General features: G+C 40.7%; 1 protein-coding gene across 1 annotated transcript; it reads left to right on the top strand.

The window, feature by feature from the left end:
* Window positions 1–722: 722 nt before the first annotated feature.
* Window positions 723–9,260, top strand: LOC145782381 (uncharacterized). The gene is made up of 4 exons (XM_082594164.1): window positions 723–1,321; window positions 1,454–2,398; window positions 2,531–2,730; window positions 8,950–9,260. Exons 1-4 carry the CDS (start codon window positions 723–725, stop codon window positions 9,258–9,260), a joined length of 2,055 nt encoding a protein of 684 aa, XP_082450290.1.
* The last annotated feature ends 17,189 nt before the right edge of the window (window positions 9,261–26,449 follow it).

Genomic DNA, 26,449 nt, shown 5'->3' with positions numbered 1-26,449 from the left:
AGCAGACATTTCAATCCAATCTAAGTGCTAAGAGCATAAACCTAAAACAACAGTTAACTTAGTAGGCTAAAAGGTAATTAGCTTAAATAGCCTCACAGAGGCCTACAGAATTGAATTAACAAAACACAAGGTTTAGAAAAAAATCACCAGTATTTGAATGACACCTAAAATTCATTTTGACTCCATGAAAATGGGAGCAAGCAGTCAATTTGATTCCTTGCCTGCTTAACCTGGGCAGAGCCCAGTCTTGTTTTTTTTTGCTTTAAGGTTGTGTTTAATTGGATAGAATTTACTAGCATATAATGAAAGTAGACAACCCTAGGTCCTGGGTATCCTAGGTCCTTGGTCCTGGGTATGACGTTAAACTGCATCCTCAATATCAGGAGGAGAGGTAGCACCTTACTCCAGGTCTGGGCCCGTTGGCACCGGAACACGTCCCGCTGGTAGTTCTGGACCTCACTTCTGACATTGATGCCCGTGCCAGGCAGGTTGTCGGCGTAAGCGGATGATAGCTACATGCTACAACGGCTACAATGGCAACATCTTTCAAGAAGAAAAACTTAAGTCAAACCCGGGTTGGCCGAACTCGTTAGTTGTCGTGCAGAGGCAGCCGGTCATCAAGACCACTCCCGTCTTTAAATGGAGGTTGGGGGTAAGCAAGGGCATGCTCCCTGTAGAAAACCATGCACCAAAAAATCCTAATGATAAGTGTCAAAAATAGAATGGCCCCCAGTCCCCGGCAGCCCTTAAATGGGCAGGGGGTGCGAAGAATCTCCGGGTTGTCTGACATTTCTGTTAAAAATTCAGGGATACGACTAGGAAGTCTAAATGTTGGAAGTTTGCGTTGTAGAGGTACTGAGGTGAGTGAAGAGCTGAGAATGAGGAAGGTAGATGTTTGCTGTTTACAGGAAGTCCGATGGAGGAACAAAGGAGCCAGGTTTTTGGGTGTCAAAGGAAGGAGATACAAGCTGTGGTGGTCGGGCAATGATATTGGGACCGGAGGAGTTGGGATTTTGGTAAAGGAAGAGCTATATGAAAATGTTGTTGAGGTTCGTAGACAGAGTGACAGAGTAATGGCGATAGTGATGGTGGTCGAGAATGTAGTGATGAGAGTAATTTGTGCTTATGCGCCACAAAGTGGAAGATCCGATGCAGAAAAAGAAAGGTTTTATGACGAAATGGCCTATGAATGGAGCACAAGAAGTGATCAGGAAATTGTATTGGGTCTTGGGGACTTTAATGGCCACGTTGGCCAACAAATTGATGGGTTTGAAGGTGTTCATGGAGGGTTTGGCGTGGGAGAAAGAAATCGCGATGGAAGGTGACTACTTGAGTTCTGTGATGAAAAGGACCTGTGTGTTGCAAATACCTGGTTCAAGAAAGAGGAAGGACGAAAAGTGACTTTCAGTGCAGGTGGAAATAAAACCGAAATTGACTTTGGGTTGGTATGCAGGAAAAACAGAAAACTGATCAAAGATGTGAAAGCGATACCATGCGAACTTCAGCATAGGTTGGTGGTTATCGATTTGGACAAGAAAGGTCTGAAGAAAACTGTAAATAAAAAAAGGGTGATCAAAAGAAAAGTTTGGAAGTTAGAAGATGCCGACACAAGAGAAAGGTTTAAAAAGAGAGTTGAAAGTCTTGTTCACAACGATGTGAATGATGTATGGGGATCCTTCAAGAATGGAGTTCTGCAAGCTTGCGATGAAGTTTGTGGGAAAACAAAAGGCAGGATAGATCGAGGAGATACGTGGTGGTGGAATGAAGATGTGAGGGAAGTAATTGGGGAGAAAAAAGTCGCATACAAGGCTTGGTGCAGAAATAGATCAGAAGAAACTAAGCTCAAGTACAAACAATTGAAAAATCGGGCAAAGAGAATAGTTGCAAAAGCTATGAAGAAAGAAGCTGAGCAGGAATTGACCAAATTAAAAAACAATCCTAACGAAGTATATAAGTTTATGAAGGTTATGAAGCGGGATGGGAAAGATGTAGATGGTGGACGATGTATTAAAGGAAGGGATGGAAAACTTGGTTTCAGTGAGAAAGATCGTGGAAGAAATTGGAAAGAACATATGGAGATGATAATGAACGAGGAAAACGATTGGGATCAAAATGTGGAAGCCGACGTGGTAGCAGGTCCATTAAAGAGAGTTACTCGAGAGGAGGTGATGCAAGCAATAAAGAAAATGAAATCGGGGAAGGCTCCTGGACTATCTGAAGTCACTGTGGAAATGATACGCGCAAGTGGAGAGACAGGATTGAAAGTAATGCAGGAAATCAGTCAACGTGTGTTAGATGGAAAAGGAATGCCAAATGAATGGAAGATGAGTGTGGTGATACCCATCTTCAAGGGAAAGGGTGATGTAATGGATTGTGGGTCATATAGGGGAATAAAACTGTTGGAGCATGCAATGAAGGTAGTGGAAAGGGTGTTGGAGAATAGAATACGATCTGTGGTGAAGCTGGACGAGATGCAGTGTGGATTTATGCCTGGGAAGGGAACGACAGATGCTATTTTTATTTTGAGAAGGTTGCAAGAGGAATATCGGGACAAGGGTAAGAACTTGTACATGCATTTCGTGGACATGGAAAAGGCGTTTGATAGAGTTCCAAGAAGAGTGATGGAATGGGCAATGAGAAAAAAAGTAATGCCAGAAGCTCTCGTTCAAGCCGTAATGGGTCTTTACGACGGTGCAAGGACGAGAGTTCGCGTTGGATCTGCCCTCTCAGGTGAGTTTTCGGTGAAGGTCGGTGTACACCAGGATTCTGTCCTCTCTCCTCTAATCTTTGCCATTGTGATTGATGTGATTACCGAATGTGTAAGAGAAGATTCATTAATGGAGATACTGTACGCCGATGATTTGGTTTTGTTGAGTGACACAATGGAAGATCTGAGAGGGAAATTTGAGAAGTGGAAGGAGTCGTTTGAATGTAAAGGTATGCGTGTGAACATCAAAAAGACAAAGGTCGTAATAAGCGGAACGGAAGGGGAAATCACAATGAGCAAAATTGACCCATGTGGCGTCTGCGGAAGAAGAGTGATGGCAAATTCTGTTACATGTACGAAATGCAAGAAATGGGTGCATGGAAGATGTGCAAAGATGAAGAGAGTGACATGCAGATCTGGAGATGGTTTTGAATGTGAAAGATGCAAGAAGATTGAGGAAGGAATGATTGGTCCTGTTGAAAAGCTGAATGATGAAGTTGAATCAGTAAATGCCTTTTGCTATCTAGGAGATAGATTGAATGCCAGTGGTGGTTGTGAAGCGGCAGTGACTGCAAGAGGAAGGTTTGGTTGGGTGAAATTCAGAGAGTGTCGAGAGTTGTTATGTGGTAGAAGATTTCCGTTGAAAATGAGAGGAAGAATTTATACTAGTTGTGTGAGATCTGCAATGCTGTACGGAAGTGAGACATGGTGCTTACGGGAAAACGAATTGGCGATTTTAAGAAGAACTGAGAGAGCGATGGTGAGAGCAATGTGTGGTGTAAAGCTGATGGACAAAAGAAATACCGAAGAACTTATGAGCTTGCTTGGGTTGAATGAGAGTGTTGATAAGTTGGCAAAAGCGAATGGAGTGAGGTGGTATGGGCATGTTTTGAGAAGGGATGAAGATGATGTTTTGAGAAGAGCGCTGGAGTTGCGAGTGGAGGGTCGGAGAAAACAAGGAAGACCAAAGAAAACATGGAAAAAGCAAGTTGAGGAAGAAAGCAGCAAGGTGGGCTTGACAAGAGAGGACGCGTTAGACAGATCGATGTGGAGGCAGGGTGTGAAGACGATTGCGGCACTTGGAGGTGAATCCGGCCACCCTCGGTAACGGGGACATCACCGGATAAAAACTGGACTACTACTACTACTACTACAACCCAGCTTGATCAAAGACTTATTTGATGTTATCTGCATCTGAAGTGGTTTAGATGTGTCCAAAGATTGTGGACAAACATATTTAGAATAGTGAACTACATATGATACGGTAACTCAGCACAATACACCTCCAAGTTTTGTACAAGTTCTTTTACCAGCTAATGTCTAATATATTCCTCCAGTGTTAAAATTGGAATTGTAAATTGAATTAAGGTTGAGGGCCTGAGGGGTTATAGTTATCTATATTCTTATCTGTAACCTCAGCTTGACCCCATTCCTACACAAACACCATTTTTAATCAGTGACTAGCGTGCTAACTAAGAGTGCAAACTTTAGACCAGTGGTTCCCAACTGGGGGGGAATTCCCCACTAGGGGGGAATTTTGCAATTTTTAGGGGGGAATTTGATTTTAGGATTGTAAAGCTGTTTAAGCCTAGTAAGTTGGCCTAGACCAGAGCTTTAAGCAGGCGCCCTCCCGATTATTTAAGCAACACTGTGCATCGACATGGATGCAAACCATCACTTAGGCCTACTTTTTTTTCATGGTTTTCAAGAGGAAAAGTAACCAAGCTCAGAGTTAGAGCTCAGAGTCCAGAGTCCAGCTTAAATAAATTTTTGACCTTTAAATAAAATTGGAATTTGTTTCATTGCTGAATGATGACAGACGGATTAGATTCCTTGCTTATTTGGTTGATATGTTTGGTCCATTGAATAAGCTGAATCTGAAAATGCAAGGGAAAATCACCAATATACGGCATATATTCAATCGCCATCTCCGTTTAAAGCAGATTGGGCATCAACATGGGTTGTATGCATGAGCCATTAAAATATTGATACCATGTGAATTTACAAACTGTACTGCTTTCATGCTGGCTCAAGGCAGGTTGGAAGAGAGTGATTGATTTATGTCACTGTCATTAGGAGATTGTCTTAATGCACTAGAAAGCTCTGCTGTTCTGATCGCGGGGAAACTAACTTACGTTTTGTCTGGCCTCTGCCTTTGGGTGGCCCTTCCAGGAGCAGATGCCAGTACCGCTCAGCATTTAAAGATGCTTTGGAAGCTTTCACCAGCAAGCTTGATAATTGAAAGAGAAAAGTTATAATGAACAATTGAACATGTCACCATATTTAAAGAATTATCATCAGTGCTGGTTGTTGACGGCAAAGAATAAGTTTTTCTAGAGCTGGAAAAAGAATTGATTTTGTAACATCTCACAGCATTAGAACTGGAATTCATTTGATATTTTCCTGAAATTTATGACGATAAGCTTGATTTAATACGACATTCATTCACATTGTTGATAGAAAAGCTTCCCGATAAATTGCAGTTCTGCAATTCATTCTAATGAATTTTTTGAACTCAAAAGGGATTCTTGCGCAAGAGTCGACTTATTCAGAGAAAAAATCAATCACTGGATTGTGGCCATTAGTAATTCCTATCCCAAAGTGACAGAGAAAGCTATTCGAAGTATCCTTCCGTTTGTTTCCACTTATCTATGCAAATCAGGTTTTTTAACTCTTGCAGATGAAAACAAAACAGAGAAACGGATTAGACGTGGAGAAGGATATTCGTTATTCTCTTTCCAATATTCTCCCACCACATTCATGAGTTGTCGAAACAAAAAAAACACAAGCTTCACACAGACTGTTAAATGCATTGACTCTTAGGATTTTAAATGTCGTTGGCTCCAGCTCGTATCCGAGCATTGGTTTCGTTTTCAAATCGAATTTGGCTTTGGATGGTCATGTCACATATTGCTTTGGAGGCCCAGTTTATGATGGAAAAGACGTGGGCAAAAATCACATTGCATGGAGGGTGGGGGACGTGGTAGTTTTAGCTTTTCTTTTCTAGTGCTGGCCATGTCCAGTGTTTCGTTTTTCATGAGCTTTTTGTAGGCTATCCTGTATTTTTTCGTGCCTTCCCTAGTTCTTTTTCTCCAGAGTGATCTGTCACTAGCAAGTTGTTCCCATGAATCCAGATCAATGTTTGCACGGTTGAGGGAGACTTTCAGCTGGTCTTTGTATCTCATTTTTGGTATTTTTCTTTGAATAAAATACTTTTCAGCAACGTTCTTCATTAATTAAATTATTTTAGTATGAAAAGAAATATTATATACAGTCTAAAAAACTTATTACTAGTGAAAGTTTAGTTTATCTTACAAGACTTAGATTAAAATATTGATGCAAACGAGTTTTAACAAACTAAATTTATAGGGGGGGAATTTAGATTTAAATATTGACTAAAAGGGTCCATCGGATAAAAAAGGTTGGGAACCACTGCTTTAGACTAACTTAGTAAGATAATCTGGTAATAAGAAAAAAAAACCTAGGCCTATTTAGCGGTAATCTGCAAATAAGAATTTAGCCTACTTAAAGTTAAAACAACCTGCAGTTGACATGGATGCAACCTAGTTCGTACCCTGAACAGTTCGTACCCTGAAAACACCGAGAGAAAAAATTAAAAAAAGCGGAAGTCGCTGATCACAGTTTCCGCAAACATTTTAAAATTTTCCCCCTGAAAAGATCGAAAGAAAGATAGCACACAAAACTTCATTAAAAACTGACTTTAGGGGGTTGGCCCCATTTTCCAGCTGGCAACCCTCCAATTTCTGCGCGAGGGTGTAAAATTGCCCATCTGGGCAACCACTGGTCGTAGAGTCATGATACATAGCTCAAAAGCTGCCACAACATCATGTTTCTATCTGTCCTAAGAAGAAAGTTTTCTCTATTGTGAACACAAAACGAGTTATATCCAAAAAACAGTAAAACTACTATTTTTTTTCAAATTTTGGCGTTATACATTACAGCTTGCAACATACAGTGCAGTTATTTACTCTCAATAAGCTAATGTGTTATTGATAAGTTAATGTTTTATTTTTAACAGATTGTGACGCTACACCTAGTTATTTTACAAAGTGGTGTAGGATTTATTGGGTTTATAAACACAATTATGGTGAAAACTAGACGAAGTGGAGAAAAAAGAAAAATTTTGCATAGTGGCGAAACGTTTACTATAAGTTGTGAAAACTTCCCACCTGCTTTTCTGCCCACAAAACGGCAAGTGATAAAGAGAATAATCCACTTCAAGAAGTTTCGCACTGAACAAGCTGTGTCAACTGTTGCGAAAGAAATCTATGACAGATGGGTGTTTTGCAATGTCTATCCTCTGAGCCAACATACCATAACCCAAAAAAATCAATTGTTGGTCATAGATTTTAGTAAACTCGACCGGTGGCCAACAAGCAAACGTGCTAAATCGTACTAGGAAAAGCAAGCTACTTTTTTGTCAAACATTGGTCAATTCCTGTCTACATGAGTTACCAAGGGGGGGGGGGGAGACTTGTATACCAGCTCCCATTATAGTACTACAACTACAATACCTCTTTTACTAACAGTTGCAAACTGGCAGATACTGTAAAGCATGGGAAAAAACAGCACAAGTCATTGTAAAATCTATTAACAAAGAGTTGATTAAAGCCTAACTTTTATTGTGAGAGATTGCTAACCTGATGAAATCTGGCTGACCATTCCGCTGTTGATATACCAAAGCGACGTTGACCATGGGGAACTTTGTACAGTTTAATCTTGTTACCAGAACAACTTCTACATCCTGGCAAGCAACAATACCTTCCTTTAGTAGACTTACAAACTACACTCGATTCAGAAGCAGACATTTCAATCCAATCTAAGTGCTAAGAGCATAAACCTAAAACAACAGTTAACTTAGTAGGCTAAAAGGTAATTAGCTTAAATAGCCTAGGCCTACAGAATTGAATTAACAAAACACAAAGTTTAGAAAAAAATCACCAGTATTTGAATGACACCTAAAATTCATTTTGACTCCATGAAAATGGGAGCAAGCAGTCAATTTGATTCCTTGCTTGCTTAACCTGGGCAGAGCCCAGTCTTGTTTTTTTTGTTTTATTGTTGTGTTTAATTGGATGGAATTTACTGGCATATAATGAAAGTAGACAACCCAGCTTGATCCAAGACTTATTTGATGTTCCATTGAGGAGTTTTTCACGTATAAATCTTTCCAGATTTGACTTTGTTTTAAATTGTATATCATGCCAAACTTGAAGATTATCTAAATATAGCATTACATGGTAGTTTCAGTACATTAAGACAAAGTGAGTATTAATATCATATCTTCTGCATCTGAAGTGGTTTAGATTTGTCCAAAGATTGTGGACAAACATATTTAGAATAGTGAACTACATATGATACGGTAACTCAGCACCATACACCTCCAAGTTTGTACAAGTTCTTTTACCAGCTAATGTCTAGTATATTCCTCCAGTGTTAAAATTGGAATTGTAAATTGAATTAAGGTTGAGGGCCTGAGGGGTTATAGTTATCTACATTCTTATTCCTATCTGTAACCTCAGTTTGACCCCATTCCTAACCTTACACAAACCCCATTTTTAATCAGTGACTAGCGTGCTAACTATCTAAGAGTGTAAACTTAAGACTAACTTAGTAGGATAATCGGATGTGAAACCTGGACGCTAACGGCAAAAACACAAAAAAAGCTTGAAGCTGCAGAAATGTGGTTTTATCGAAGAATTCTCAAAATTCCATGGACAGCTTTTCGAACCAACAGAGCAGTTCTCCAACAGATGGGCCAGGAGCAGCAGATAATGAGATCTATAGAAATGCGGCAACTGAAGTTCTTGGGTCACATCATAAGGAAAGGCAAACTTGAAGATTTATCTTTAAGTGGAAAAATACTAGGAAAACGATCAAGAGGAGCTTAAAGATTTACATTTTTGCACAATTTTCAACCACATACCAAAAACCATGCTAAAATTTGGCAAGACGCACGAGATCGATCAAACTGGAACATCATTGTACATCGAGGGCTGTATCAGCCATGATACCTACAGAGAGAGAGTAGGATAATCTGGTACCGTAATAAGAAAAAATAGCCTAGGCATATTTAGCGGGAATCTGTAAATAAGAATTTAGCCTGTAGACTTAAAGTTAAAAACAACCTGCAGTTGACATTACTCGGCTAAGCCTGCCTATAGGCGAGTAAGAAGTGACATTGGACCCGGACATTTTTGATAACCATTTTTTGATTGCAGGAGGCTTGTTTGGTAGTCAGACCGACGATTCCAAAATTCGGCAAAAATCGGACTTGGGAACTGCCCCAAAACGGGTGGCGCCGATATCGTCCCTTGCCGATATCGTCCCACCGATATCGTCCCCTCATTTATCGGTATGCGCAATTATTTACGCGGCCAGAAAAAGCGTCACATGCGGCGGGCTGTTGGAATTCAACTCGAGCGTTAATGCCGATATCGTCTCTCAACGAGATTCGCGATTATTTACGCCGCCAGATAAAGCTTTATATGCAGCAGGCTGTTGGATTTCAGCTGGAGCGTTAACCTGTTAAGTGCGTAAGACGACAATTGTCGTCCGAGACAGTCGCTCTTGCTGTGCGTAAGACGACAATTGTCGTTTTCGTGATCGCAGCTATTCATGGCACTTTTAATTTCGCTTTCCTCTATTCGCTTTGTCTGGAAGGCGCAATTATGACGTGTGAAGAAACATAGATGCATTGTTTACATTACAATAACTATTGCAGCCTGATGGAAATCATTAATCCCTAAATCACTCTATTACAATATTAGGTAGCTTCTGCACTCACCTACAATATAAACACAATTGCCAGAATAAAAAGATGTATCCTAAATCGTTTCTTTTTCTGAAATGGCTTCCTTCCGGTGTATAAAATTCGAACCACATCATACGCGTTTAGACAGTGTGAAGTCATTTTGATGTAATGTTGCAAGTAGTTTCAGAAATATTTTGTTGTGTTCGAAAACATATTTTGTAACATAAGTCAACAAAACAATAGGGTTTTGTGTTGCTGCTAATGTTAGAACAAGCGTCAGAAAATCATACAGTTTGAATATTTCCAAACTAAACTTAAGTGTACTTTGTTTAGTGTCCCATAAATGCTTAGAAATTATTCTGTTCTGTGAGCTGATGTATTTTTTTTTCTTCATAATAAACAACTAGTTGAATAATTTCACAATGGTGAAAAGTATAATCACTTGAGAGTAATGCGATTACACAAGAAAATAATAGTTCAGACGGAGACTTCTCTGCAATAGTCGATGAAAAGGTAACGCAATAGACACAAAAGTAAAAACTTTAAACTCATGCACTTGTAACATCCAGGCTTGATTATTCAAATTCATTGTTAAATAACATTCCACATTGTACTATTTTGCGTCTTCAACGAGTTCAGAATGCTGCTGCTCGGCTAATTACTTTAACACGTAAACGTGAGCATATCACTCCTATACTCAAATCCCTGCATTGCCTTCCAGTATTGTATCGTATTCGCTTCAAAATATGTCTATTAATTTATAAAGTTTTCCATGGTTTTGCTCCAAACTATCTGGACACTTTGCTTGTTCATTACAAACCTGCCAGAACTTTGCGTTCTCAGCATCAATTGCTCTTGTGCAACCCTTCATGTAAGACACAATATGGAAATCGTACCTTCCCAGTTTTTGCTGCCAGTTGCTGGAACTGTTTGCCTATTTGTGTGAAAGAAGCTGAAAATTTAAATGAATTCAAAGCTCGCTTGAAAACGTTCTATTTCAATGAACATTTTGACTGAATGTACCGTATTAATTATCACCATTGTCATGTGCAGCGCCCAGGAGCATAGTTTGACTGTGGATGTGGCGCTATATAAATATTGTTATTATTATTATAAAAGGAAATTGAACAAAAGCGTATTATGATGCGTCATGGGGATTCCCCAATATCCTAGCAAGCAATAATGCGACGAAAAATACTGCGAGTGATCAAATTAAATACGCACAGTAAGGGGAGTTTCAACAAATTAATTACGCACTTAACGGGTTAATGCTCATGTGTACCAACGACGACGTTTCCTTTTGTTGGTTTTATTCCCGTAAACTATTGGTAACTTTATCATTGCTGTTGTTTTCCGACAAAGAAAAATAAATTTTATTCGACTATATTTCCAAAATAAAAGTTGATCACTCATTATGATTTTTTTCAGATGCTTGCTAGGCTGGGACTCATAGCCGTACGAGATCGAACCATTTTGGGGGGGCAGAACGTAAATTTGCCCAAATCTGCACGCTTTTATAGAAATTGCCTAAATATAATGTCACTGATCATTTGACACATAATTTTCAATAGAATTATTACTTTCTGCTTCCTGGCTTAAATCCATAACTATTGGTTGTTTTTTGTAATCAGAACACCTTTTTTTGCACACTGTACAATGTACATTCTACCTTATATCTGTACGATCTTTTTCTAGAATCCATTGCTGGTCACAGCGGTAAACCATAATCTCTTCGTGGGAAAATTGTAACATAAAGTTCCCGGATCCGTTTGTCTGCATATAGTGACCGAAAAAGAAACACTTCTTGAAACGTCTATTCAATAAGTGTATTCCTGTAAAATTAGCCCGCGGCTATCGAAATGGAGATGCAATGGCTACACCTCTAAAACTGTCACTACGATACAGATTACTTGGATAAAAGACGGAGAATTTGTCCAGTTAGCAAGCACCAAATAAACCAGTTAAATGTGCGACCGACTTCCAACAAACAACTTCGAGAATGAATCAGAAAAATTTGTGATAACTCAAAGGCACGAGAGCAGTTCGTGTGACGCAATATTTCATGTCCAAACAGGTTTCAAACTGAAACAGGTTTAAACCGGTTTGACACAGGTCTTACGATCGATGGTGCAATTTTGGCTCATGTTTTAGGAATTTCCATGACGTAATATTCAGTAGACCTGAACGGTTTCTACATGACGTTTGACCAGGCGAACAACCGTCTGGAACATAGCGGCCCCTAGTTATGACAGTCTGACATGGCATAACTAAAAAAGAATTGACGACAATTGTGAGCCAATGAATAAAAACACATGATACGGTACACAAATTGTTTGAATCACTCACGTTTAAGTTAATACGCAAATACAAAGGGCATGCGAAGAATGAACAGCAATAAGAACACGACGATACATGAAATTGGTACCATAGGTATTAGGTACACGCAAAAAATGACGCTATATACAATGGTTGCGATAATAACCGACTGTTCTGGGCTCAGACAAGTGTCGGCCACCGCAGACAAAACCAGGCTCAAACCCTAACACTTAGGTGTTCTTTACGGGGGCGAGGCACGAAATATCCCTCAACACATAGTCTACTTTCACTTTCCCCGTACTCTCATCATAGTTGCAGACGGCAACTTTAGCTCTACGAACCACAGGCTTCCCTTTCCTAATTTGTGGAACTACCTCATGCACCCTCCCAAGTTGATACTTCCCACGTTTACCAATGTCCTGGAGAGAACCTACCACTACAAGTTGACCAGGCTCCAAATTCTCGGCCATTTTTAGCCATTTTTTCCGGCCCTGAAGACCTGGCAAGTAAAAATCGATCCATTTACTCCAAAACTGATGAGAAAGTGACAAATTGAACCGATAATCCCTTCTTAATTGGTCACGATCATGTGGTTGCCCAACAGCACAGTATGGGTCTAAGTATGGGGTCAAAAGTGAGGCAGGGGTGATGACAGTAAAATCCCTAGGGTCGTCACTCAAAGGTACCAAAGGGCGTTCGTTCACGATCCGAACGGCACTGCCTGTGTACGTAAGCAGTTCAATAAAATTGGGCTTACGACTTGAAGAGTCCAAAATGTGAAAAAATGCAATTTTAAATTGTTTAACCATTGCCTCCCAGGCGCCACCTTGCTTCGAAGCATCACTAAACCCATGCAATTGATATGAAACAATATCATCCGGACTGCACACACCAGAGTTTGCAAAATACCATCTCGGTAACGAAAAATCCTTAAGCAGGTCCAAAGAGCGAAGCCACGACTCCCACTCTTTAACAAAGCTATCAGGGACCTCGGTGTCCCAATCAAACTTGTCTATCGCCGATTGCTGAAGTACTGTATAAGGCGTGCTTTTACAAAAAATGGCGCTCCAAAGCCTAGCGGATCAAAATTTTGTCCAAGCTGACTGAGCATACTTCGGCGCGTGTGTTTAGCTAAGGGCTTTAAGGAACATGCGATACGCATCTCGTCAGACTCGGTTTGCCACACACAACCCAATGTCTTCGCTGATGGCAAAGTCATATTTTCAGTCTGAAAGTCAATGTCACGAATCAAAGGTGAAAGCATCTCATTATCCAAATTTGACAAGACAATCATAGCCTCCTTGTTAGCACTCCACTTACCAAGTTTAAACCCACGGCTATCAAACAAAGCAATTGATTCATGAGTGATTTGCTGAGCTTCCTCTAAGCTATCAGCCGAAAATATAAAATCATCCATGTACATATTATTTGCAATATTGCAGAGAGTCAATTCACCAGCACTGCTGGGATTCTGCTCGATCATTTTCTTTATAGCCAAGCAAGCGATATACGGGCTACTCTTTATTCCCCAAGGGTGTACACAAAAACGAAATGGTACCATCCTACCATTTTCAAGGTCATCATCTTCAAACCACAATATACGAAACAAATCCCTTTGCGACTCAGGCAACTTTATTTGAAAGAAGCATTTAGTCACATCAGCCATGAGACCAAATCTACCAAGCCGAAATCTAGCCAAGACATCTACCAGAGGGTTTAACAAGTCAGGACCTGAAAACATTACATCATTAACACAAGTTCCTCGGAATTCAGACTTGCCATCGTAAACAATGCGCTTTTTTAATTGTGACGTAACAAAGTACGGTAAATACCATTCAAATCCCTTGACATTTCCTGCTTCACCAGTACGCTCAATATAGCCATTTGATTTAAGATCTTTCATGGTGTCAGTAAGGAAATCACGAAGTTCAGGTTGTTTTAAAGCTTTCTTCCTTAAAGCAGCAACTCTATCTGACGCCAACACAAAATTGTTAGGTAGATCAATATCTTCCTTCAACGGAACAGGTATCTCAAATCGACCATCTTTCAACTCAATATTCGGTTCAACAAGTTCTCTAGCCAACTTATCATTGCGAGACAATTCACAGGTTTCATTTTGCAACGTCAAATCCTGAATGACTTTATTCAGGTCTGTTATTTCCATATCACGAGACTCAATTTTACGCTGAAAGCCAGAGATGACATCCGACTCTGAAGACGTCTGCACTCTGCACACTTTAGCAACGCTTTCCTCTAAGGGTGACTTACCACCACAAGCCAACCAACCGAGAGGAGTGAGTAAAGCATGCGGTTCACTACGATTTTCACCAACACGTTCTTCTTTTGCACACATCAAATAAGCGTTGTCGTTGCCAATCAGTACATCTACAGTACTACAATCATTCAAATGAAACATATTCACGTCATGAAAATGACGGAAACCATTTAAATCTTGTTTATGCGGTAAAGTTTTAACATCATCAGCCCAAGCTGGGTTAACCACCGAAGTTATATCACAAAACAGTTCATCTGTCTCTAACGACTGGATGTTGAGTTTGACAAGGTCAGCACAAGTAGCTTTCTGACCAGCCAGGGTATCCATTTTAAACGACGCTTTATCGTACGGTTTAAGATCAAGTTCACACACCAAGTCACTCGAAACAAACGTCAACTGCGAACCAGGATCATGCTGACAATACACCAACTTCGATTTGCCAGTCATTGGATTCAAAACACGAGCAGCAGTAACGCGGTTAAAGGCTGCTTTAACATTTCCAATCTTAACATTACGCACAGGAACTCTGGCACGAGCATCATCTTTCCCAACCGAATCCAGAGAATCACGTGACCTCACATAAAAATCATGCAGAAGAAAATAGTGTTTCCTATCGTTGTTAGGCCCACACTTACGACAGTTATTTGCATGAACGCAATCCCTAACCATATGCTGGCGCAAACAATTCAAGCATTTGCCAGCTTTCACAATGACATCTCTCCGATCTTTAGGTGTCAAGCGCAAAAATTCTTTACAATTAGACAAAAAATGATATTCAACTTGACCACGTGACGAACAACAAATGCATGCCGGTAGGTTTTTACGTCTAGCCTCACCACCGCACGGTGCGCCAACAACAGTCGAGTACTGCGAACTCCCTGACATCACATCATCATGGGGTTTTACGGACGTCTGCCTAACCGGACATGAAGGCAATTTTCCTTTGCCAAACTTTTTAAAATGCTGCGACTCACCAGAATCGCCCATTAGCATAATGCTAAAATCAGTCGACTTATGCGTTTCCTCCCGTACTACAAATTCAAACAAACTCTGAAAGGTAGGCTCATCAGTGCCACCATACTGATCACCTAAAAAGTCAAGATAACGCTGCTTAGCGTCAAACGGGAGTCGCTTAGCCAAATCCAAAACAAAACGTCCTTCCAATTTGTCACGCTGACCATAAGCTTGCGCGTAAAGCAAACACTGCGATAATTCATCTTTAAACTCTTTCAGATCACTGGAAGAGGTCGAAGTCAATTTGCTACCATAGCGATACTTTCTAATTTCCGGTTCTGCAAAAAGACCTCCACGAACCCCAAAACGCTGGGACAAGCGAGCTAACGACATTTCTATCCTGTCTTCCTCTGACAAGCCAGGAGTGTCAGAAACCAAATTAGCAATCGTTTGAGCAGCTGTCCTAACACAAGCTGCTTTTAACAAAGTCAAACGAGTTCCTTTAAAGGGCGAAGCTGCCATTAAGGCCGTAACACGATTTTTAAAGAAGATAACTGGCATATTATTACCATCGTAACCAATCAAGGCCGCCTTATCGAAAAACGTCCTACTATTTTGGTATTCAAAAAAGCAATCTTGCTGTTGAGAACTCGATTTAGCGGGAGAAGACAAGCTATATCCCTTAAGGGGCTGAGTGGGCTCAGTCACATGCACAGCCCGACCACGATCCTCAAACACGTTAAAATCAGGAGACGCAATACGCCTCTCACAACCACCCAAATTACGTGTAGCTGGGCGATCAAAACCTAGCGGCGCAGAAAACTGTGAAGGGGGCAAAGCATTACTACTAATGGCGGCCCCGTGACCTGTACGCTCTGGGGGAGGAGTTCGGTTGTAATTCGCAGACCTTGGCTCTACAGCATTCGGAAGACCCTTAGCCGCGGCCCCGAGACCTCCTGAAACAGCTGGAAAACGTGTGGATTGCCCTGGTCCACTCACAGGTTGAACGGGCGTTTGGAAAAGGTTATGTAAATTAAACTGCGATTGATGTTCATTTCTGGAATGCCTAGAAGAGCCCTTCTTAGAGCTACGCCGGGAGCCCACCTCTGATCGATATTCAGCTAAAACTACCTCTTTACGTTGTTCAGCCCTCAACTGAGCGTCTTTGAGTGCGAACTCAGCAGCTCTCGCTTCGGCCTCCGCTCTCGCGGCGGCCTCTGCTCGTACAGCCTCAGCAGCTCTCACGGCAGCCTCAGCTCGTATGGCCTCAGCTCTCGCGATGGCCTCAGCAGCTCTCGCTTCGGCCTCAGCTTGTATCTGGAGCTCCTCTCGTCTTAGCTGCAGGTTAATTTGTGCCACTATCCGAGACGAAGTCCTAGACATCCTAGTGCTTACATTTGAGGCGCTATCCTCAGGATGTATGTCAACATCCAACATATCTGAGAACTCACTTTCTTTTTGTTCAAAGTTATTTTTTAACGAGTTAAATTCGGGGTCTACCCTATCACGAAGTTCTGCCAAGATTGCAGAGTTAAAGATTTTAGTCAAAAGAGCATGGAAATGCCGTAATTCCTCTTCTAAAGTAGATAACTTAGATCTAAAAATTAACAGTTCCTGCTTATCACTCAAAGAACCTAGGGCTACAGAAAGTTTCCCAATTTGAGTCAAAATATCCCGTCTAAGATGCCGGGCCTCTCGAACTGACTTAGCCTCATCGTTAGTGGGTCCCTCCCCAGAATGGCCTGCCCGACCGCAAAGAACATCATCAGGCTTAAACTCAGTCGAGTCTACGGCGGTCGAGTCCTTGTCGCCACCGAGTGTAGACATATTAAATGTTGGGGCTAAATTTAACAATTAAAAAATTAAGTTACACAAACACACAAAATTATTAGGCTACAGTAGTTATAAAAAACTTAACTGCAAAGACAATAAAATACAGAAAAGAATTCAAATGCACGATACCGTAGCTGTACGAGTATGAAGTCCTAAAAAGTCCACAAAACTTGTTTGGATTCTTCCACTTGAATCTACAAGCACAGATGGATTGTCTTTTAATCTTCTTTCTTGCCAATGAATGTCAAAGTTATTTTTCTTCTGTACCAAACTGAGAAGAAATGTCTTTACTTTTCTTTGCTTCTGTAAGAGTGTAGACTACCAACCAACAAATCTTCTTTTATTATTTCTTGTACTTCTAAGTAGTTCTTCTGCACTAGCTGACAACAAACACGTCGTTTATTTTTCTTGCATTAATTTCTTCTTGACCTACCAACTGACAAGAACAAGTCTTTTATTTTTATGCCTTCAAGTGCTTCTTGGCCCACCAGCTAACAAGAACTCGTCTTTTATTTTTATGCCTTCAAGTGCTTCTTGGCCCACCAGCTAACAAAAACCCGTCTTTTATTTTTATTTTTTGCTTTAATTTCTTCTTGACCTACCAACTGACAAAAATCGTCTTTTATTTTTTATGGTCACAGCGGTAAACCATAATCTCTTCGTGGGAAAATTGTAACATAAAGTTCCCGGATCCGTTTGTCTGCATATAGTGACCGAAAAAGAAACACTTCTTGAAACGTCTATTCAATAAGTGTATTCCTGTAAAATTAGCCCGCGGCTATCGAAATGGAGATGCAATGGCTACACCTCTAAAACTGTCACTACGATACAGATTACTTGGATAAAAGACGGAGAATTTGTCCAGTTAGCAAGCACCAAATAAACCAGTTAAATGTGCGACCGACTTCCAACAAACAACTTCGAGAATGAATCAGAAAAATTTGTGATAACTCAAAGGCACGAGAGCAGTTCGTGTGACGCAATATTTCATGTCCAAACAGGTTTCAAACTGAAACAGGTTTAAACCGGTTTGACACAGGTCTTACGATCGATGGTGCAATTTTGGCTCATGTTTTAGGAATTTCCATGACGTAATATTCAGTAGACCTGAACGGTTTCTACATGACGTTTGACCAGGCGAACAACCGTCTGGAACAATTGCTTATCTTAAAAATAAATTACCTATCTGTGTTAAAACACCTCATTGAGTAAGCCCATAGGCGTCGAAATAGGGTGGGCCAGGTGGGCGGCGCCCACCCGCCGTGAAACGAGGGTAGGCAAAATATGTTTCGCCCACCCTGTTTTCATGACACTTATGAAGTGTTCGTTACAATTATTTCCGTTTTTGTTAAACGCTGAATTATCCAACCAACTGCAGCGCAACTTCTTGTTTTACGCTATGTCTCTCGCTGGGTATCCGACAGAACAAAGCAATTCCGCAACAACACTGCGTTAAAAAAAAGGTGGTAGGTCTACGCACTGCATTGTTGTTGCTACGGCAACTGCCACAGGCTAGCAATTCCTGGTGAGAGAAAGCCACGTTTAATCTTTTCACCGAAATGGTCTCACTTTCGTAACGTCACAATCAAACTTCAGTTCCTGGTTAGCGTAAGGGAATATGAATACGACATCATAATGAACATTACAATAAAATAACCGATACAAACTAAAGACGTACTGAACAGGGACGCCGGAAGCGGGGGGGGGGGGGCAGGGGGGCGGATGCCCCACTGCCCTCAATTTTTCTGCAGATGGAGGGGCAGGGGGGGCAATGGTGCCCTTTTAAAGTCATGTAAGTTACTGCACATTTTGCAATATAACAATTTCTGCTATTCGCTTTTAGCTAAATTATATTCTTTCATTTTTTCCTCAAAATAATATTTACGGCACAAAATTTTGCAACAAAGGTAAGAGGCCTTAAAACTCGTTTTTTTGGCAGCCATCGTGGCCTACCGGGAGCTCCTTCTCGGCGGCCAAATCTGCGTGCTTAGAGGCCAAAATACAAAATAACGATAGCACAAGTAAATAGAATTAAACTTGCAACAATGCTAAAATGATCACTTAGCGTTGTTGAGGTCTGGGCCTGGGCGACGTCCTACAATAGAATCGTTGCACCACGCAATATAACTGCTTTATCGGGGGATTGTAATCCAGTACTGCGGGACCATCTAACGACACTCGCACAAGTGTCTCCAATGTGGCTGATTTTAAAGAAGTTTGCCACTCCCCTAGAATTCTTTGTAGCAACGAAAAACAACGTTCGACATGTGTTGACGATGACGGCAAGGTAATAAAATAAGTATTTCAATGATGTGAAGGACATTACCGGTACTTATAGAAGCATAATTTTTGCAAAATAAGAACAAAAAATGTTTTTCCCTCGGATGTCAACTAACCTAGTTCTCCTTTTTAACAACGATTCAATGTCCGACAACATCGAATCGACATAAAAACGACAATATTGCCAGCCGATGTAAATTAGCACTTCGGATTAAGACTTTGTTAAAATAAACGTCGGGAATTACAAATAAGACTTACAGCGCTGGTGATCGCAGATAGATATATTCCATCAATAAGTGTGGTGAAATGCAGACGGCAGCCCACATTATCAAGGATTGCCAGCTATACAGACCACCTCATGGTAGCCTATGGAAGGCCTAGTTTCCATCGATGACGACACCAGGCAGTGGCTAACCAACGGATGCCCTGACAGGCCTGACATATAGCGACAACACGAGAGAAGAATAACAAATATTCCCGCACAATGCAACAATGGCGATTATGACGCGCTGACCTAATTTTGCGTCCCTCTGTAGCGATCCATTATTTCATCATATAAATTCCCTTTCTTTAACTAAAATGAATCATTTCAAACCATGCGTAATTTCCTAAAGAATTGTAATTTTCCATTTAGTCTGCTCCCGAAGTAAATAAGAAAAAGGGAACACAAAATAAAATGGTTTGTTCGTCCTTTGACGAGAGCTCTATCACATCAAACCAGCTCAATTAGACAAAGAGCTCTATCAAATCGGGCTAGCTCACATCAAACCAGCTCAGTTAGACCAGTTCAGCTCTCAGAAAAACATTAAATTGATTGTTTAATTAAAATGTAATAACTCGTGATAATGTTTCACTATCCTGTAATTTCATTATTCTGTACTGTTTAAATTCAAATTGTGTTATAGACCTACAACATTATACGAACACCTTCTGATAACTTAAAATTATAATTCGAATAACAATTGTGTGGAAATCAGATAATGGAGTCAGATATATAAATTAGATAAATAGAACTTTCATCAGGCAGTCAGACAGCCTTCATCTTAATTCAACTTATAAACAAACCATTCTCATACTTAAGCTCATACTTAAATAATCTAAATAAAATATTACCACATTTTTATAAGTTACGTATAATAAATTAAATAATATATAACCACATTGGTTACCCCGCACGTAAGTAGGTTTTTAAAAATAAAAGTAAGTTTAACAAGATAACCAAAATATGGAGACTCTGGTAAGTACATTATGCTACAAAACTTTTATTTCTACGTCAATAAAAAAAAAAAACGAGCTCACAATTATTTTGTAAAAACATGTCACCTTTTATGATTTCACGCGTCGGTTTTCCAACAATTTTTCTGTAGCGTATTGTAGCCTACTTTTTAAAGCACCATGCCGGCAATTTATTGCTTGTTAAACGTAACTGATTTTTATTGTTGTTCGCTCAATAAAGCGAATCGTTCAACGGCAGACTATTCATTTCAGCAGCCGATGTCGACAATTTGATTTTATGCCGAAGCGCCATTTGCCAAAGTTAATGTTTTTTAAACGTTGCTTAGATCAGGGGTTCGCAAATACTTTTTGGTGCGACCCAAAAAGCAATCCTTCGAAGTCTTCGCGACCCAAACGTTTCGGAAACATATAATTTTGCGCAAAACACTTTGCAAATTAATATCAATTCCAATACGGCCGTCCCCACTTATTAAGGCCACATCGGGACCGGACGATTTTGGCTGCGGGAGACAATTTTCTTCCACTCCTATATCTTCAGTAATTCCGGAATGGACCAAATTGGGCTTAAAAAGCGGGTGGACCTATTAACACTGCGCTTCGTCGTCGTGCAAGCCTCTGGGGCCGAGGGTCTACTCTATCCTTTTACCAGCCCAGACTCAAGATGTTCCTGGACAACACTGGAAGGCTATTAGAGAGCAGCCAGTATTTAGTTTCATCATCCATGACACGCAGACCTTCCACTCCGTTAGGTGGCTTGAAGATGGTACAGTTATTGATGATGTGGTCTGCAGTCTCTTCCTCGGCATCACATTCACAGGAGGAGGAAGAGGCCAATTCCTCCAATGGCGCATGGTTGACCGGAAAAGCCCGACGCCCGTATGAAGACGGTTGAGGCGCACCCATGCTTGTTTTTGTAGTGTCAGGCCGATGGGGCATGTGTCGGCGTTGGGGATGAACGAATGAAGTCCGGTGGTACTTGACTTCCTTTCAGAATTCCATTTATAGTCCGCCCAAGTAGCCGCAGAGATGAAGTTCATCTGCTGCGTTGATCAGAAGTTGAGCGGCTGGCACGAATGGTTGTCTTGACTTCAGTCGACTGGGGTGCTGGTTTGGGGAAGCAGAGATCTTGTGGTGGAGAAGATGGTTAGGCTTTAGTGCCCGTCGGCTAAGAAACAGAGTGGCTTCTTCGTGACGAAGCTCAGAAAGTTGGATGCCAGCGAGAATGGCAAAATTATCCAATGGTGTGGGACGCATGCATCTGGTAACTGTGCGCAGGGCGCTGTTTATGGCAGTGCCGATGTTATGGCAGTGTGCACTGCAGCACCAAATAGGTGTACAGTACTCTGCTGAAGAGTAGACAAGAGCTAAGGCTGCTATACGCAAAGTGTCAGCCCTCGCCCCCCAGCTGTGGCCTGCCAGGCGCTTGAGTAGTGCAGCGTGGGATGTCATTTTCTTGCGCAGTGACACCAAATGGTGGCGGTATGTGTACGATTTGTCTAGTGTCATCCCAAGATATTCTGGTTTGGGGCAGAAGTGTAACAGATTGAACGATTAGGCCTATAGCGCCATCTACCATTTGTATATATGTGCGGTTACCATCATTATGACGAAATATACATTCTCACGAGTTACTGATGTATGCGCAAGACGCTAGTTTGATGAAGCTATAATTCAGTATAAGAATCAATATATCTTGAGAGATCAAGACGTTACATGGTGTCAGAACTTCCTTGAACCTACGTATTGCAAGAAGAATTATCAATAGTCGTTTTTTTAGTCTTAAAACATGGCAGATTTTAAGCAGCCTGCCCCGATGAACTTCAACAGTTCAAGCATAGCAGAAGCATGGAAAAAATGGGAGATGTCTTTTCGAACCTATTATGTAGCCGCTGAGATCAGTAAGAAGTCAGCAGAGACGCAAGTCGCAATCTTGCTACACTGTGCTGGGACTGCAGCACAAGAAATCTTTAGCAATTTTGTCTTTCCAGACAATGATGATAATGATAGCAAAGACAATTACGACCACGTACTGAGAAAATTTCGGTTATATTGTGAACCAAAGAAGAATGAAATTTTTTCCACGTACAAGTTTTGGCATAGAAATCAACTTGATGGTGAGTCTTTTGATTGTTGGATTAATGATCTCAGAACACTTGCAAATGACTGTGCATTTCATAATCAAGCTGTTAAAGAGAGAAATCTTCGTGATCAAATTGTCTGTGGTATTTCAAACCAGAGTATTAGAGAAAAGCTGATGCAAACCTCAGACTTAACGCTGGCAAAAGCCATTGATTTATGCCACGCTTATGACGCAACAAGAAGCCATTTGTTGGTCATGAATAACACACAACCACAACATATCGACAGCATTAGTAGTAAACGCCAGTCAACCATGACGAACCGCGCAGCCTCTGCGATGCAACCCGTTCCAAAGCCAAGAGACAGTTGCAGATACTGTGGTAAAGTCCACGCACCCAGAAAATGCCCTGCTTATGGTAAAACATGTCTCAACTGTGGTGTGCGTAATCATTTTAAATCGGTGCGTCGAAAGCCACCTACGAAGCCGATGCACGACATCAAAGCCGAAGAATCAGAACCAACATTTCTACAAGTTTCTACCATTGATGAACAAGAAAGCAGCACGAAAATGAAAACTCGCTTGCTTATTGGTGATCCTGATGGTCACAAATATTCTGTATTGTGTAAGCTTGACACTGGTGCAGCTGCAAATGTTATTCCTTACAATTTTTTTGCACAAATGTCCGGTCTTGAATTGCAGCAGACGAGCACCAAGCTTTGTGGTTTTGGTAATAGCGTTGTTAAGCCGCATGGCACCACCGTAATCAAATGCTATGATAAAAGCGACAATTGTTTTGACTTGTTATTTTACGTAACTGATGTCATTGATATTGCTATTCTTGGTGAACATGCATGTGCTATTTTAAACCTTGTTAAACGTATCGACGCATACACACAAAATGGCACTGGTACTATTGCAAATATTACCCATGAATATGCTGATATTTTTTCTGGCATTGGAGCTTATGATAAAGAATACCACATAATGCTCAAGCCTGATGCCAAAGCTGTAATCCAGCACCCAAGAAAAATCCCTCATGCTATAAGATCACACTTGCAAGAGCATCTTGAAAAACTTAAAACACAAAAAATCATTGCTGATGTTGATACGCCTACTGATTGGGTAAATAACCTTGTTGTAGTTGAAAAGAAAGACAAATCGTTGCGCATTTGTTTAGACCCAAAACCATTGAATACTTTTATTAAGCGTGAACGTCATAATATTCCCACACCAGCGGATGTCCAATCCCAACTGTCCGGAAAGAATTTATTTACTGTAATTGACATGAAAGACGCTTACTGGCATGTAAAGTTGACAGAAGAATCTTCGTACCTCACTACGTTTCACACCCCTTGGGGTAGAAAACGATTTCTTCGAATGCCTTTTGGACTGTCGTCCGCATCTGAAATAATGCAGAAACGAAATGAAGAGACATTTGGTGACATTGCCAATGTGCATGTCATAGCTGATGACATCATCATAGCAGCATCTTCTGAGAAAGAACATGATGAAATTCTCAAAGCTGTGCTAGACAGAGCTCGTCAAAAAGGAGTGAAGTTTAACAAAAAGAAAATCCAACTCAAAGTGAAAACTGTTGAATATATGGGTAACATTGTTTCACAAGATGGTCTGAAGCCGGAGGAAAAGAAAATTGACGCTATTGTGAACATGCCCAAGCCCACAGATGTCCATTCTTTGCAACGATTGCTAGGAATGACGAAGTTCTTATCTCAATATATACCTAATGAATCCTCCATTACAGCGCCTTTACGTGATATGTTAAAGAAAGGAGTTGAATGGAAGTGGACTGATGCTCATGACGAAGCATTAACTCATCTTAAATTACTTTTGACAAGTAAGCCAGTTTTATCGTTCTACGATGTCATGAAGCCTGTAACAATCCAGTCCGACGCTTCTCAAAAGGGACTCGGAGCGTGCTTACTTCAAGATGGAAAACCGATTGCCTATGCTTCTAGGTCCATGACTTCCGCCGAACAAAACTATGCACAAATAGAAAAAGAGATGCTCTCTATCGTTTTTGCAGCAAAAAAGTTCCATCAGTACATTTATGGAAAAGACTCTATTGTTGTTGAGTCTGATCACAAACCAATTGAATCAATTATGAAGAAGCCATTGTGCAAAGCTCCGCCTAGACTTCAACGTTTAATGCTTTGTTTGCAGCCATACGATTTAAAAATCAAATTTGTTCCAGGAAAAGAAATGTACCTAGCTGATACTTTATCACGTGCTTATCTCAATGTTGTGCCAGACAATGAATTGAATGATGACCTTGTTCGTGTAATCCACACTCTTATAACTAGCCTTCCAGTTACGCCATCTCGCATGGACGAGCTTATTGAGGCTACAGAGCGAGATGCAGGTCTAAAAAAGGTCAAAAGCTATTGCAAAAATGGATGGCCTCGTGCACAAAGAGACGTTCCAGTCGAAGCTAGAAGTTACTGGAATATGCGTGACATATTGCATGAAGCCGAACATTTAATAATGGCCAACGATCGAATCGTTGTTCCAGTCGAGTTACGATCGTTTATGTTGAATTTAATCCATGAAAGCCACTTTGGAATGGAAAAATGCAAATCCAGAGCGCAGGACTTGCTTTATTGGCCTAGGATGTTATCAGACATCGAAAACATTGTTGCAAAATGCAATGTTTGTTGTGCTCATCAACGAAACAACCAACGTGAACCGCTAGTTTCTCACGAAATTCCAGATGGACGCTTTTTAAAAATTGCTATGGACATAATGACTGTTAAAAATCGCGATTATCTTGTTGTTGTTGACTATTATTCCAAGTACCCTGAACTGCTTTCCTTAGCTGACAAGACAGCAAAGACTGTTGTAGAACAAGTTAAAAGTGTCTGTGCGAGACACGGTATTCCTGAAGAAATTGTCAGCGACAATATGCCGTTTCGAAGCAAAAAGTTTGTTGAGTTTTGTAAAGAGTATGGTGTTAAGAGTATTACCTCCAGCCCCGAATATCCTCAGAGTAATGGCCAGGCTGAACGCACTGTTCAGACGTTAAAGAAAATGCTCAAAAAAGCTTTTGATGCAGGCACTGACCCCTATTTAGCTTTGTTAGAGTACCGTAATACACCCATTGCTGGTCTTGGTTACTCACCTGCTCAAATTTTGATGAGTTGTCGTCTTCGCAGTAAATTGCCTATTGCTAACACTTTACTTGTGCCTAAAGTTGTTGATGTGTATGCTGATTTACGCAAACGTCAAAATCGCCAGAAGTCTTATTTTGATCGTCATACAAAATCCTTACCTACTTTGCAGAAAGGAGATAAAGTACGTTATAAAACACGTAATTATTGGAACAATGCTGTTGTTTCGAATGTATGCAATGAACCTCGATCTTACATTGTTCGCAATGAACGTGGACCTCTTCGACGTAATCGTAGACATCTATTGCAAATGCCCGCTGATCCGTACTGTCATGGTGATTTCAATTTTGATCCTGATGAAAACTGTATCGCAAATAATCATGACTTGAATCAAAATGTGCCTGATGTTCGAAATGAATCAAGTACTTCTCGACTTGAAAATAGGACAACGCGATCTGGCAGACAAGTTGTCACCCCACAAAGATATCATGATTGATTTATTCACCGACTTGTGACTTACAAGCATTTGTGTTACTGTTCATATTTCACGATTGTATTTTTATGCTGTGTAAATAATGTTGGCCTATTTGAAGAAGGAAGATGTAACAGATTGAACGATTAGGCCTATAGCGCCATCTACCATTTGTATATATGTGCGGTTACCATCATTATGACGAAATATACATTCTCACGAGTTACTGATGTATGCGCAAGACGCTAGTTTGATGAAGCTATAATTCAGTATAAGAATCAATATATCTTGAGAGATCAAGACGTTACAAGAAGGTCAGAGGTTTTCCATTGTTCTGAACATGTAGCCCACGATCAACTTCCCGACTGTAGGCTATAGGTGGAAAGCTGCCGCCAA

This window comes from Aplidium turbinatum, chromosome 13 (assembly GCF_918807975.1).
Source record: "Aplidium turbinatum chromosome 13, kaAplTurb1.1, whole genome shotgun sequence".
NCBI lineage: Eukaryota > Metazoa > Chordata > Ascidiacea > Aplousobranchia > Polyclinidae > Aplidium > Aplidium turbinatum.
Note: the sequence above shows the minus strand (reverse complement) of the source record. Positions and strands in the feature narration are given on the sequence as shown.

What these genes read in the sequence shown, in the direction of transcription:
- LOC145782381 (XM_082594164.1), top strand. Translation starts at nt 723, where the DNA reads ATGGCCCCCAGTCCCCGGCAGCCCTTAAATGGGCAGGGGGTGCGAAGA. An exon ending in GAAAGAAATCGCGATGGAAG is followed by an intron (nt 1,322 to 1,453) that starts GTGACTACTTGA and finishes GTTGGTATGCAG; the next exon opens with GAAAAACAGAAAACTGATCA. An exon ending in TCATATAGGGGAATAAAACT is followed by an intron (nt 2,399 to 2,530) that starts GTTGGAGCATGC and finishes TATTTTGAGAAG; the next exon opens with GTTGCAAGAGGAATATCGGG.